Genomic DNA, 14,278 nt, shown 5'->3' with positions numbered 1-14,278 from the left:
ATTTTCAGAGCCCACAAGTTCTTGGGCAAACTAAATGCAAGGATCTTTTATATATATGTACACACAGTGAGGAAAATAAGTATTTGAACACCCTGCGATTTTGCAAGTTCTCCCACTTAGAAATCATTGATGCATCTGAAATTTTCATCTTAGGTGCGACGTCCACTGTGAGAGACATAATATAAAAAAATTAAAAAAATCCGGAAATCATAATGTATGAATTTTTAATAATTTATTTGTATGTTACTGCTGCAAATAAGTATTTCAACACCTACCAACCAGCAAGAATTCTGGCTCACACAGACCTGTTAATTTTTCTTTAAGAAACCCTCTTATTCTGCACTCTTTACCTGTATTAATTGCACCTGTTTGAACTTGTTACTTGTATAAAAGACACCTGTTCACACACTCACTCAATCACACTCCAATCTGTCCACCATAGCCAAGACCAAAGAGCTGCCTAAGGATACCAGGGACAAAACTGTAGACCTGCACAAGGCTGGGATGGACTACAGGACAACAGGCAAGCAGCTTGGTAGAAGACAACAACTGTTAGGATTATTTATTAGAAAGTGGAAGAAACTGAAGATGACTGTCACTCTCCCTTGGTCTGGGATTCCATGCAAGATCTCACTTTGTGGGGTAAGGATGATTCTGAGAAAGCTCAGAACTACACAGGAGGACCCGGTCAATGACCTGAAGAGAGCTGGGACCACAGTCACAAAGATTACATTAGTAACACATGATGCTGTCATGGTTTAAAAACCTGCAGGGCAGCAAGGTCCCCCTGCTCAAGCCAGCACATGTCCAAGCCCGTTTGAAGTTCACCAGTGACTATCTGGATGATCCAGAGGAGGCATGGGAGAAGGTCATGTGGTCAGATGAGACCAGAATAGAGCTTTTTGGCATCAACTCCACTTACCATGTTTAGAGGATGAGAACAACCCCAAGAAAACCATCCAAACCGTGAAGCATGGGGGTGGAAACATCATACTCTGGGGGTGCTCTTCTGCAAAGGGGACAGGACGACTGCACCGTATTGAAGGGAGCATGGATGGGGTCATGTATTGCGAGATTTTGTCAAACAACCTCCTTCCCTCAGTAAGAGAATTGAAGATGGGTCATGGCTGGGTCTTCCAGCATGACAATGACCCCAAACACATACCCAGGGCAACTAAGGAGGGGCTCTGTAAGAAGCATTTCAAGGTCCTGGAGTGGCCTGGCCAGTCTCCAGACCTGAACTCAATAGAAAATCCTTGGAGAGGCCTGAAACTCCAAACCTGAAAGATTTGGAGAAGATCTGTATGGAGGAGTGGACCAAAATCTCTGCTGCAGTGTGTGCAAACCTGGTGATAAACTACAGGAAACATTTGATCTCTATAATTGTAAACAAAGGCTACTGTACCAAATATTAACACTGATTTTCACAGGTGTTCAAATACTTATTTTCAGCAATAACATACAAATAAATTATTAAAAAAAATCATACATTGTGATTTCTGGATTTTATTTTATTTTATTTTTGATTATGTCTCTCACAGTGGACATGCACCTAAGATGAAAATTTCAGACCCCTCCATGATTTCTAAGTGGGAGAACTTACAAATTCGCATGGTGTTCAAATACTTATTTTCCTCACTGTATATATATATATATATATACACAAATCATTACTTACAATGCCCTCCAAACGTACTGGGCCCCTTGGTGTTTCACACATTTTCCTTTGGTTATTCCATTTCAAATTCAAAATGTAAATCAGGTTTCTCAATATCAAATTTTCTGAAATTGCCTTCCTTAAACTCAATGCAAACCTCTACAACTTGATATAAAGTAATTAAAACTATAAAAGCCAAAGTGATGGCTTGCATAAGTAATGAGCCCCTTTGGTATAACAACAATAATAACCAGTTTTATTGCCAGTTTTCTTCAGACAAGTCAGGGGATGGATACATGAACATTTCAAAGTCACTGAATATATATTAGACTTTATTTACATCAATTACAGAGAAATACAAACAGTCTGGCACTCTGTGGTAAATCTGCGTAGAGCAGACAGTTCTCAATAACTCAGTGACTGTGCACAAAAGAGAAGAGTGAGGAAAGCCACCAAGAGACCCAGACAACCGAGAAGAAGTTATTGGCTTCTGTGGCTGTGATTGGAGAAACTGTGAATCATGCATGTTGTACATTTTGTATCACCAGTTACACAGCTTCATGATGAAGTGGAACAGAGAAGCACTGTCTTTCATCAAAACACCAAATCTAGGCTTGTATCTCAGATGTACCTTCTGGCAAATTGTAGCTGAACTCACAGGTCTTCATTTTAAGAAAACCCTCCTCTATGCCACTGCTGTTTAATATTATTATTTTAAATTGCATTTTAAAATGAGCATAACTTCAAACACTGCACAAAGCGCAAATACGGGAAAACTGGAATACACCATCATATTTATGAGAACTTTTAGTTGTGACATGTGCCTCTTCTGAGCAAATCTCTTTGAAACAGATTGTTTTTCGCTCACTGTTGGCTGAAATTCTCTGTCCACAGTGTCTATTCCTTCCAGTATCTGTTTTTTGTTTGTTTTTAATATGGAGGGCCGACTGAGCTGAGTCACAATTAGTCTGTAGACAGAGGTTACACACAACAACAGCTCCACTTTTGTCATCTGCCCAAACAAAGAAGTCAGTTTTATTGGCAGTCTTCCATTGTCTGCCTGGTGAGGCAATTTTATTCAATCACAAACAGCAATGTAGCAATGGAACAGCTATCCATGCTTTGCAAAGAGTCAAAATAGAGAAATAGCTGTAAATGTCATAGCACATGAAACTTTCTGGGCTGTGTCAATCCACCGATTTCCAAATGGGCAAGTCTATGGTAACGGAATTACAACAGCAGCAAAATCTGGACATATGGCATCTAACCACGACAATAATTCCGTTGCTGTAGAATTGCCGTAGAATTGCCCAAAAGATGGCACTAATAATAGAGAGTGCTCAAAACGTGAAGAAGAATTTGTCATGGCATGCCATGATGGTTTCACCCTTTGACTGATTTCTTTGAGCAAAGTAGGGTACTGTAACCAGTCCTCTGTGTGTGTGTTTTTTGAACAACTAAAAAATAAAAATAAAATAAAATATCTTGAGTGATTTTCACAAAACTTGGAGAGACTATGACTTGGGCAGATATCACAACATGATTACCTTTTGGAGAAGACTGGACAAAGGTCATATTTTCTACTATATCACTGCAACCAATAGGGCTAGAGAAATGATCTGAAGTTTATGTTTATCAGCAAAATATTAGCAGTTGATTGGTATAAGTAGTGTCATGATGAAGTCATAAAAGGAGCAGTCATGTTTGTCCAAAATTATACATTGTGCTCAATATCTTGTTCTCTTTAGGGATGCCATGTTCTCTGCTTTGGTTTGGGGTGACAGAATAATTAACATAGGAAGTTGTGTTGGCTTTAAACAAAAAGTTGGATGATCTTAAGAAACAAATTATCGATAAAAGCTTTTGGAATCAAAACACTGTGAACACGCATAAGCTTACATGTACAAAAACATGAATTATCAGATATGGATATGGTTCATAACTGACTGCAGCCAGTAGCTCCTCTGGCTAACATAGAAATAATTTCTTCAACAGTACTTATTAGATTTACCAACACAGCACAAAAACCAAGAAACTCACTGCATATCTTTGAAAGAGGATCATAGATTTGCACATCAGGAATGCCTCTTGACTGTTGAAACAGTTCTGTGTAAGGGCGTATGCATTTTATCGACACCCTTTTGGAGGTAAAACATTTAGCTAAAGTCTGGAAGAAGACAAAAAAAAAAAAACTGTAAATCTGAACTGAGAGAAAATGGTTCAAGTGGTTAAGGAACAACCCAGGAATCAGGGAAGCACAGGCTTTCCAAGACCCCTAAAGCTGCTGGAACACCACTGTCACTGCGTACATCACCAGAGGCTGCTGTCCAAGAAAAAAGCTCCTGTTCTAAAATCAACATCTTCCTTTCCAAATAAGTTACACAGCTGACCATTAGAACAAAGAAAAAGTACTTCTGAAGGAAAGCTTTATGGTCATATGAAACAAAAAGCTGTGTTTTGTGTCCACAATGACATATGATTGGAGGAGTGAAGATTGTACCAGCTGTTTAGCGTAGTGGTGGTAGCACCATGCTGGTGGTAGCACCATGCTGGTGGTAGCACCATGCTGTGAAGATTGTACCATCTCTGGTGGTAGCACCATGCTGTAGGACCTTTGCCAACTGAATATGCTGGATTGCACCAGAGTGGATGGAATACTGAAGAAGGACCTCCTCAGACCACACTCTGCCATAACATTTGCTTACATGTATGACACCTTAATGGTAGTCTTTTTTTTTCTTTTTTTTTTGAGAAAATGTATGATTTAACAAACTTGAATTTCTGTACAGGCAAACAAGGCAGTTTTTTTGTATGGTGTGCTGTCATTTGTGTACCATTGCAGGTCCACCAGTTTAGGAAGAGTTACAATTATAGTTTTCACACACAGATAATGTGATTCTGAAATAACTGCCTAGTTTTTTTATTGGGTTGGTTTGTTTTGTTTTTTTGGGGGGGGAGGGGATATAATAAGAGGAAGAAAAATAGTTTTTAATGACTATTTTAACAGTTAAATGTATGAACATTCCCTAGTCATCCAATAAATATGATATCACCCTCTCGCTTCCTTAATACCCCCGTCACACATAGCCGGAATCACCCACAATGGAGTCAAATTATGAATCGGCACACATCTGAAAAGTGTTTCAGTTCCAAAACATTCTGACAGCCATCTGTGGAAGTTGACACAGTTCGTCAACATCGGCCACATGATACACATGTTCAAAACTCTCCGGGCATGGTCAAGATGGGACACAATTTACATATTCCAATGGCAGCAAAATGGGATCCGAAATGATTTGAGCGCATATGAGGGAACCTGAGATGGATTTGGCACCGCAAAGCCTGCCGGTATGACCTGTATGTGCCACATATAATAATGCCCCCCCACCCCCGGAGCACCAAGGAACTGTTGAAATGCTGAAATGAACTGCTGAAATGTATGTGGCACACTTCATCACGATAATAATTATGAATTATTATCATCTACAGTGAATGTGAACCGAAAGCTCCGTGTGCTACTGTGCGCATGCCGCCGCAAATCTGAACAGGCTGTTCTATCCACAGCCTGTTCTGACCTTACAGATACCAAATATCTGACCTTACAGTACAGATATTTGTCTATTCCTTCCCATGGGCGACGTCAATATTGTGAACCATTGTCTCCATCATAACACGAGCAGATCATTGCATGCGTGAGGCTTAGAGCTGAACGGATCTCACACTGTAATAAATGATCACGTTCTAACTCTGTAGGAGATATGACATGGAATATGTGCCAGGCTGTTACACCATTAATAAACTTGAATCTCACCTCCAACAGCAGTCCAGGAGCGCACCTGGACATGAAGCCGGGACAGCCACCTGTGGTTAAAATCCCCTCACCAAAAAGAAACCAATTAATTCCATGTGATAATCTAACCACTGTGGTGTCCAGAGTTGTGTTGTGCTCCGTAAGCGGATAAACAAGAAAAAAGAAAATTCCTGGGAAATAGCGTTCCTTCTAAGGGACTGCATGGCCCAACTGCCAGCAAACTTTGAGTGAAGCTGTCCAGTGCACCCTGCATGTGCGCTTAGTGGCCCATGCAGCATTGTACATGCACACACACACGTCGGGTGATAATTGCAGCCACACACACACACACACACACACACACACACACACACACTGCACACTTGCGAGCATGTGCGTGTGAGGAACACAGCGCTCCGGTCCGTGTTTGCCATCCAGACATTTAGAGATCGGGCAGTCTGCAGTGCCTTTTATGACCGTCTGACAGCAATCTTTGTTGTCTACATACGCTCTGGATGCGATCTGACAGGTGTGGACGAGGCAGTCTGTCTGCACTCCGACACTGCTGAGGATGCCTCTTTTCCTCCCAACTGCATCGGATCATGGCAATATTTGTCATGTTGGCCATGACTCTGGCATATTCTTCCTATGTGTGATGGGGCTTAACAGTTCTCGTTTGCTCAGGGTAGGCTGATGGTAGATTTTAAAAGAAAACTCTGAAGCCCTTTATGTCCTTTCCGTGTAACCTAGGAATTGTAGTCCTAAGAAAATCTATAACAAATAGAGTTTTGAATATATCCATCCTTGTAACTGTCAAGGTATGTTCATACGGAAGCGTATTGCATTCACTGGCTTCAATCGTGTTATGTGTGAAGGGGCCCTTACAGTCAATATCAGCAGTGAAGGCAGCAGCAACATAATATATTTTGTGATGAATCTATTGGTGATGGGCTGGACTGTATTGGGTGAATTCTTTTTTTTTTTTTTTTTTTTTTTTTTTTGACAGTTATGCTGATGTCTCATGCTGAAGCCTTGAATTCAGCACCACTTTAAATTTAGGAATAAATGGAGCATTGTCTTTACCTACTGGCTGGTAGCCCTGTCTCGTAGGACGTCCAAACGGATTCCGGCTGCCAAAGGAGCTTCCATCGATGGATCCGTAAGACATTGCGCCGAATGGTTGGTGGTGTGCTCGCAGAGGGTGCCCAACAGGAGTGAAATAACTGCATCAAACAAGAAAACCCATTTTATTTCCACTTCCCCTCACTGTTCTAAAACATAATGTACTCACAATACTGACAGTAAGTAAAGAAATCTAATCTGATTTGTTTAATGCCTTTGTTGCTCGATGCATTCCGTGGACTGGTATAACTGACATAATGGTAATTTTGGTTAGATCTGTATCAACATTTTTAACCTAAGCAGCCCAGGCTCCATTTGTCTGAACCCTCCTGTCAGCATTACCACTGATCTGAAAACACTGGACTTGGCAGTGCCATAGCAGAGCTCACATTACACATTTAATGATCTCATTTAGAATATATACCCTCAAAAAGGCAAGTATAATTCTGTCATGACATTTATAGTAGTAATTAGCAAACATAAAAAATGCTTATTCTATGTCAAATACACTAAAAAAAAAAAAAAAAACAGAAAACAAAACTTAACTCTTTTCAATAAATGATGCCATGGTGTTTTGAAATTTAGACATCAAAATCACTTAAAGACATAATTTCAACAAGCTGTAATAGTGCAGCAGATAAGAGAATATTTACAGAGCAATCCTTCAAATGGTGATGCAAGCACCAAATTCAGCATAAAAATTCCTTAGACATTACTCTTTTGAAAAAATGGACTGGCCTCTTGAATTTTCAATAGGTGGCCACGTAGGGGTCAATTGAAGAATTACACAGGGGTCAAAAATTGAAAATGCTCCAATCATGTTGAAAGCAAGACCACATTATTTGTCTTACCATAAACATTCCAAAAGGTATAGTTTGGACTATGACTGAATGTTATAGAGTTATGGGGTAAAAACAACAATAATGGAGACAAAGGCCAATTTCACTTTGCACAGGGGTCAAAAGTCAAAGATGCTTCAATTTTACTAAAAAGTGATCCAAATTATTGGTTGACTTAAGAAGGTTTTAAAAAAGGAATAGTTTGCACCATGTGTCATGCTTAATTATCACGTTATGGGGTGACATATGTCACATGTCATAGAATGGAATGGACGTTGACACTGTTTGACCTTTACTTTGGAAACCAAGCATTCAACACAGTCAAAACTATTCCACAAATTAATCCTATTCATTCAACCTAAACCTGGCTGCCTATTGAAAATTCAAGTGGCCAGTCTGTTTTTCAAGAGTAATGTCTAAGGAGAATTTGTGCCGAAGTTGGTGTTTGCATCACCATGTGAAGGATTGTTTCAGTTAACTGCTGCACTGTAAGAAGGTTTAACATGCTTAAAACAACAGGTAGTATACAATGTTGCAATTAACTGAATAGAGAATTACTGAGTGTTACTTTTTTCCCAGAATCATTTGCATTCATTTAACATCAAGGGCTTCATCTTCATTAAAGTAGACCTGCATTGAAATAAATGCAGTCAGATCTTTGGACCAAAAAATGACTTATATTTACACATAAGATCCTTCTGAATGTAGTAAAGTAAATCTGCAAGCCCTCCGCAAAACTGTCATCACATCCGGGACACTGCCGAGACGTCAGGGAAAAGACCCTATCCCAGCATGCATTGCGCGCACCAACTGTGGATTTACATCAGTTTGCATCTGCACCTTTTTCTTGTCTTATACGGAAGGATCTACTATTTTAAAACTTCACATGGTCTTGCAGCACGTTTGGTGAGTACACATTTCTTTTATTTGTGCTTGAAAATTATTTTGGGGGACTTTTTCATACGCCCGTTTGATTGAGTGGTGTCGCATTGAAAATCTACTGTCTTTCGCCTCCGATGTTACCGTCGCAGGGTACGGAGGTGGGACCCGCAAAGAATTCAAGTCCTTAAAAAGATATAAACCTCTCTTAGTGGCCACAGAGCTCTGCGGCTCTGATTACCGAGACGTGCAGCGCTGCGGATTTTGCCGCAAGAAGTCTGCCCTTGCGAGCAACAGGTGTCACAGGGCGCTCCACATCAAAACGGTGAGCGCAGTCTCTGGACTTGTGCCAAGTTGGCTGCACCTCCATTCAGTAGACAGAGAGGTGGTGCCGGCTGCACAGCAGACACGGGGGTGTGAGTGGCCCGCTTCGGCGTTTACCGAGCCCAGAGACTCGGTAAGCGCATCGGAGGCAGAGAGCAAGGCGTCGGGGAAGAACGTCGCCCGCTGTTGATGTCGCCGCTGATGTGAGCATGCAGAGCTGTATCATTCATTACATTCATTACAGCTTACTTTTGGATGTTGAAACCAGGATGTGTATAACAATAACATTACTAACAGATAAAATTAATTTCAATGCGGGATTGGACTGAAGGCGCGAGCGCCCCGTCTTCTGCCGGACGTCACTGCAATGACCCGGATGTACAAACAGTTTTCTCTGAGGGCCAAATTTTAGGTGCAAATTTGTCTTTTTTAAACGAAGATTTCTCCGCTGAATTACAAATTTGGGCTTGCAGATTTACTTTACTGCATTCATAAGGGTCTTATAAATACATATCAGCTATTTCTTTCTGAGATCCGACCACATTTATTTCAATGCAGGTCTACTTTAAGATGAAATCTTTCCTATTGAAATTTGAGCAGCAAAAATAATGTTGGCTCACTTTTAATTTAAAATATTATAATAACATTATAATTACTGATTGTGTACATATTTGAGGAAATAAAGAATATTTCTGGAAATAACATGCTCTTGCAGTTTTCCTGTCCTAAGTCTAGATCCTGTGCATATGCACGAACAGAGATTCGACACATTTCTAAGTCCATGCTCAAGTTAATAAAACCCATACTTCGAAATGTTTGCAAATGTTTTAAGTACAAATCTGTCCGTACGAATGCTTGGCAGATGATACCACTGTTGTCTTTATGTATGATGTCTGTGAGTTTCATCACTGTTCATTTTACATGATCTGAGAAACAAAGCAAATTGCAACTGTCCACCTGTTTCTATCCCCACTGTCCTGTGCAGTATGTTACTTGTTAATGATCAAAATAACCTATTCGATTTTTTTCAAATTATTGTGAATAGGCCTACACAGTGATTTAGCATCTGTCTTTGCTTTTCATTGCAAAACAAAATGCATTATATTTATATAAAAGTCAGTGAAAAAAATGTTTTACCAAGCCTAAATTTCCATGGATTTTTCTTGACTGGGGGGAAGATTAATTCAGTCAGGTGACCTCAACCGATCACAAGCTAAGAGATACCCAAAGGAGCTAATCAGCTTAAGGCAGAGCAGGGAGAGATGGGAAATGCAGGTTAGGGGGTCCCTGGGGACCAACATGAATTAATTCATCAATCAATTATTTATATATCCCTTTACAACAACCAAAATGTGACCAGTGTGCTTTCCAGTAAAATAAAAAAAAAGAGAGCATAACATGCAGTAAATCAGAAGAGGCACATTAAAAACAAAAATTCTGCAGTTTTGTGCCATTTGGAATAAATCAGTGTTGAGCTGTGATTACAAAAGTGCTTGGTCAGGAATAGTACGTATAGCAGAGGGTGACATGTTCCACTGGTGGTTAGTGTTCAAGTGTCATAACCATACCACCCTACAGGACCTCTCAGAACCTGAAAAACTTGGACCAAGTTCTTGCAAAGAACTTGGTTCAAAAGTTTGGACACACTTTCCCATTCAACACATCAGAAAAGGTCAAATCACCATGTGAACATGTGTTTTACCCGAGGCCAAAAACACACAGCTGACACTCACATACCAACAAATCAGTCTCTGCAAGTGACATCTCAATCAACAGTCAGACTATGAGCCTGGTCAGGTGGGCTGAAGGGTTTGTCTGGAAAAACACAGGCCACAAACGGAGCAAGCAGAATCTTCGCCTGCAAATTACAGATTCACTGGGCTACAGAAATATTTAATCCGATTAATTTTCACTGGGAACAGAGATTAATTACTCTTGGCAGTTCATAAACAATCTTTACTCCAGTAGATTTCAAGTCCAGTGACTGTGCATCGTGCACCGCTTAGGTCTGCATATGACACGCACACTTCTGAATGCATGATCGTGCCTGGGCACATATGTGAACATATTTGGTTAACTTTTCCCTTCATTGCTGTATGGAATTGAGGTCAGGAATGCTGACAACATTGCTGTGCCATTAGTCATGGACACAATGGCATCACCTTGGTGACATCATCAGTGCCTCAAGACAAACCCTGGTTCCAAAGCATTGCCTGTTAGTATTGCAAGATTCCCATAGGTTTGCTGCTGCCAATATAAAATCTTTCTTTGACCTGTCTGCACATGCTGACCTAGAAAATGTGATTTGATAGTGAGATTTTAAGATCTACAAAGTGCTGTCAGTGATATATAGCTGTTTGTTTTGTTTTTTTACCTTGAATAATCTTTGCTTTTGTTGAACTCAAATCTCAGCGCCAATCAGCTGCATTGACACGCCACCTGGCTACTTGGTCCCTGGTTCCATGGCAATCCTTATATGCAGCATTTCCCATTCCTGATCCTCAGGACCAAATTACTGTGGATTTTCCTTTTCTACCTGCTCTAACAGAATAGAAAATGTGCAGTACTTTATGTCCTAACGAGCAGCATTGGGAAACACTGGCAGTGTCCCATTTGAGTGGCTATATGCTTCAAATGCTGTACACTAAAAAAAAACACACACACACACAAAAAAAAAACAACATGGGTGTTGTTTTTTTTTGTGTTACATGATCCTAAGTCTAACATGTAGCTTCTACAATATAAAGTCAGATTTATGGGCAAACTTATTCAAATCATGTAGTTTTAACATAACATGTAACAACTTAAAATCTAACTTGCTCAGTGAACATAATAAAATTATGGAAGGTATTTCCACCCAAGTAAAATGCATTAACATAGCCAGAAACAATTTTGCTGAGTGGCCTAAATATAAATTTGTTGGGTCAACATGATGAATTTGTGTTATTATTACTTTTCTACCATGGTTAAAGCCACCTAGATTTGTAAAAGTAAATATAGCAAAAAAAAAACAAAAAAAAACCAAACAGTAAGCCCCTTTGGCTGCTCACTTGTTTGCGCTCGGTGTCGCCAAGGTGGATCTGCTTAAATTGTGCTGATCCAACACAGCAAAGTTAAGTTGACACGTAACTGTACCATTTTAAATGTAGTTGTGACTATCCCAATAAATTAAGTAACTCATAATCATATCAAACAAGTTTGAATAGCCCAAGGATATTACATCAGTGTATTATATGGTGAGTGCACTTGGTTTCAGTATGGAAGGTTCCTGGTTCAAACCCCACCCCTGCCACATTTCTGCATGTAAGGTGGATTTGCATCAGAAAGGACATCTGGTGTAAAACCTGTGCCAGTTCAACATGCAGATTCACCTCAGATTTGCTGTGGCATCCCTGAGTGCAAACAAGGGAGCAGCCAAAGGGACCTAGTGTTTATTTTTTTTTATATTTACCCTTACAAATCTAGTTGGCCTGAACCATGGTAATTGAGTAAGAGTAACACAAATTCATCATGTTGACCCAACAAATTTATATTTACATCTACATTTACCTTTTCAAATCTAGCTGGCCTGAGCCATTGTAATTAGGTAACAGTAACTCTCATTCATCATGTTGGCCCAACAAATTTACACTTAGGTCACTCATCAAAATTGTTTCTGGGTAAGTTAACACATTTTAGTTGGGTGGAAATACCTTACATGATTTTATTATGTTCTCTGAGCAATGTATTTTTTTAGTGTAACTGTTGGTGTGGCGAGGCTGTTCCATTACAAATGTTACTTCCAATGAGGCCAAAGTTTGCAGCCTTCCTTCCGCAACAAACCAAGGGTAGATACATCAGGTAGGTATATCTTTGCAGCCCAAACAATCAGTGAGTCATTGCATGATGTTTTATTCATTTTTTCAAAACAGTTGGTAAATAAAAAAAAACAAACAGTTTCTGCTCCTTATGTACAATTGTAAATAAGTACTATTTGTAAATAGGGCATAAATAATTACTGAAAAATGATTACCAAAGTGCAGGTCATGCCCACTATGCTAGATTGTTGCATGCAGCTGTCAATGCAGTGTTGCCAGCTTCTCAGTAAGAAAAGTAACTATTGGCTGTCCTAAAATTCACTAAATGGTGCCATTGTCTAATTTGCATATCATCTGCATAGTATAATGTCATAACAGGTGCTATAGGAAAAATAATTTCGTGGGAGAGACAAAAAAAAAAGTGAATAAATCACCTTAATAATATTTAGAACTACAAATAAACTTGATTCTTGGTTTGTTTATTTTGCCATTAAAATTGGCCCTGACTTCTCAAAATAAAATAATAACTTCTCAAGGCCAGGGCTTCTCAAAGTCATGGAGATTAATTAGGCACACAGCGCAGCAAACAAGGTAAGTTGGTTTGCCATTCAGTGATCAGATCATTGCATCAGCATTTAGGAAAGAAACCATTTTTTGTTGTTTTAGATCCCTTCTAAAACAGGGTGGAAACAGCTGCAGTGGCATTGTGCGTGCGTGATTCATTTGCACTTTGAATGCAGAGCAGTGTAGCTCTCCGTCCGCTCTGTGCTTTGCAGCTACTGCGGGCGGAGCACACTGTGTACGGGCCGCTTATGACTGCTGTGGTGCAGTGCGGTGCGCACCCACTGCCTCTTGGTGAGAACAGAGACTGACAGATTAATACGTGCTTTCAATTTTGAGTTGCCAAACACCAGAAAAGTCTCCAATGATGCCAGGAAAAGGAGCCAGATTTGTCACTAGTCGCTTTTGAGAGAAAAAAAAAGTAATTAAGAGTCACCAGATTTAGGGAGAAAGTCACCAAGTTGGCAGCACTGTCAGCGTTGCCAAGCAACAAGAGGTAGGGGCAGGGAAACAATGCAACAGCAAAAGGCTCCGTGGGTTCCAGAACAGTTTGTTTCTGGCCTCTGCTGTGTCTGAAGCGTTGTGAAGCCTGAAGAGTTTTCTGGGACACGACACTTTGTAGGGTACAAACCTTGAATTGGGACACAGTCACACTCATGCTTCTCTGCCCATGCCTCAACTTCAACCAAGGCCTGGTTTCTCCACTCTTCACACCAGAACTTTTGTAATTAAACACTTGTTGATCTCATTTATTTATTTTTAAATGGCATAATCTTGTGCAATACAGTAGTCAACTCTTACTTTTGGGTGTCTCATCATGAAATATCAAATATTTACACAGAGATATGGAACCAGCTCAGACTCCTTCACTGATGCACTGATTCTACACACCTTCACCTCAAGCTAATTATAAAATCACATAACATCGTTCAGATGAGGAAGCCCTCCAGACACACTGTTTGCAGTCGATGGGACAAAAGTTATCACCCACACTGAAACAAACACCTACAAACTCACTGCATACAGACACTTCTGATGGCTGAGACCAGAAAGTCCCTGAAAGCCTGGACCTTAGTCTTGATCCAGGACCACCATGAACTAAGATACTCTGATCCCTCACTAAACGTTTTTTTTGTTTGTTTTGATTCAGCAAAGATGAAAGTATCATCCACAAAAACAATATGAGGAAACCTCTCCTTGGCAAAAAAGGGCAGTCGATTTATGCTCTTATCCTCACTTATGGTCATGAACTTTGGGTAATGAATGACAGAACAAAGTTGCACTCATCTTTAACCACTGACTCGAAATA

At 40.0% G+C, this 14,278-nt stretch overlaps 1 protein-coding gene across 1 annotated transcript in view; it reads right to left on the bottom strand.

Moving 5' to 3' along the window:
• Positions 1-14,278, bottom strand: part of tsnare1 (T-SNARE Domain Containing 1) — a 426,977-nt gene that overhangs the window by 291,610 nt on the left and 121,089 nt on the right. The window contains exon 2 of the mRNA XM_034173593.1: positions 6,531-6,670. Within this exon, the coding sequence (XP_034029484.1) occupies positions 6,531-6,615 (85 nt within the window). The 5' untranslated portion in view covers positions 6,616-6,670. The remainder of the gene's footprint in view (positions 1-6,530; positions 6,671-14,278) is intronic.

The sequence above is a fragment of the Thalassophryne amazonica genome, chromosome 7 (assembly GCF_902500255.1).
Source record: "Thalassophryne amazonica chromosome 7, fThaAma1.1, whole genome shotgun sequence".
Taxonomy (NCBI): Eukaryota; Metazoa; Chordata; class Actinopteri; order Batrachoidiformes; family Batrachoididae; genus Thalassophryne; species Thalassophryne amazonica.
The sequence above is the reverse complement of the archived record's forward strand: the minus strand, read 5'-3'. Positions and strand labels throughout refer to the sequence as shown.